At 43.0% G+C, this 1,643-nt stretch overlaps 1 protein-coding gene across 1 annotated transcript; it reads right to left on the bottom strand.

The window, feature by feature from the left end:
* Positions 1 to 578: 578 nt before the first annotated feature.
* On the bottom strand, positions 579 to 1,337 carry LOC137638608 (uncharacterized). Its single transcript, XM_068370854.1, has one exon. It carries the CDS (start codon positions 1,335 to 1,337, stop codon positions 579 to 581), a length of 759 nt encoding a protein of 252 aa, XP_068226955.1.
* Between the last annotated feature and the right edge of the window lie 306 nt (positions 1,338 to 1,643).

Here is a 1,643-nt window from a genome sequence, read left to right on the forward strand (position 1 = left end):
CTGGGCCTTATTATTCCTTCCGACATCATACGCTCAATCTCCGCTTCAATGAACTTCTTGTCACTCAAGGAGTATAGTCTTGACTTATTAGCCACTGGTCTACAATCTGGCGTCAGGTTCTTGAAAAGGAAAGGAGGGGACACCTTAACAACACCTAGTGAACATATCTTCAAAGGAGGTTTCTCTCCTCCAAAATCCATTTCCAGACCAGAATGTTTCCTTAGGAAGTCATGGCCTAGAATCACATCACTACATAATCTTTGTAACACCTTGAGTTCAACACCGTGATAAGTCTCTCCTTTTAACTCCAAGTCCACACTGCACAGACCTAAGATGTTTGAGGACAGGGATTCATCAGCCATGGAGACTTTTCCATGCTCTGGAAACATAGTTAGTTTGTTTAGGTCCACTAAATTATGACGCACAAAGCTGTCCGAACTCCCAGTATCAATAAGGGCACTGACAGGGCTACCATTAAGCTTGAGAGGAGTTATATATTTTTCAAGACACTTAGGGGAGGCCCCCACTATAGAAGCTAGCATTGCTGAAGAATATTTTGGGCTAGAAGAGCCACTCGCCTATTTCACAGAGCGGCACACCTTAGCATAATGTCCTTGCTTCTTACATTTCAAACACACTGCGTCCTTAGCAGGACACTGAGTTCGGGGATGCCGGTTGTTCCCACAAAAAAAACATCGAGCACTAGAAGTAGCAGCAGAAACAGACACACTGTTATTTTCAGCACTAAACGATTCCTCCTCTCGATTCATTGCTGACACAGCAGCATTAACAGGTTCTGCTGAAGAGTAGGAGGCTGAATGCTTCTGGGCCATTTCTAGAGTGTGGGCCTGTTCATAAGCAGTATTTAAGTTCAGTGTCAAATTCTCCAACAGACGCTGGCGTATTGCACCAGAGACCAAACCATTAATGAAGGCATCCCGAACATAACTGTCACATGCTTCCTCCGCAGTTACACTTTTGAATTGACAGTCCTTAGCAAGTAGCTTCAGTGCCTGCAGGAACTGATCCAGGGACTCACCCGAGTTTTGCCTGCGAGTGGCAAGTAGATGCCTGGCAAATATTTCATTGTTTGGTTTCACGTACAAAGATGTCAAAACCTCTTCAGCGTTCTCATAAGTCTCACACTCAGAAATGTAGTCATACACACTAGGAGCCACATAGTTAGTGAGAAGAACCAGTTTGTCAAGCGTAGGGGTAGTCAGCTGCACCGCTTCAACGAAGTTTGTAAATGTCCTCAGCCAGTGTGTCCACTCCTTGGCAGCCTGGGCAGAGTCAGGGTCCACATCAAACCGGGATGGGCGCAGAAGCCGTTCCATGGCGACTGAATTGATTAATTGAATAAATGGAAGTAAACCCGGTGTATCCAGAACTAAGGTTTTATTCAATTAACAATTCCACTGCAGTTGTACACTGCAAACAACAAAACAAACATTATCAGACAGTCATAAACATAAATAAACATTTGTGTTAACTAAGAAGGTACATACATTACAACACTCCTTATGAACAACAGGATAATATAAACAGGTTTATTTTTACCACAAGGGGTTTCTAAATTCCTTATTTCTATGTTGTTATTTCTAAATTTCCTTAACTTTTATCTCTAGGTCTTCCTCGTATGG

This window comes from Palaemon carinicauda, chromosome 1 (assembly GCF_036898095.1).
Source record: "Palaemon carinicauda isolate YSFRI2023 chromosome 1, ASM3689809v2, whole genome shotgun sequence".
In the NCBI taxonomy this organism is placed as follows: Eukaryota; Metazoa; Arthropoda; class Malacostraca; order Decapoda; family Palaemonidae; genus Palaemon; species Palaemon carinicauda.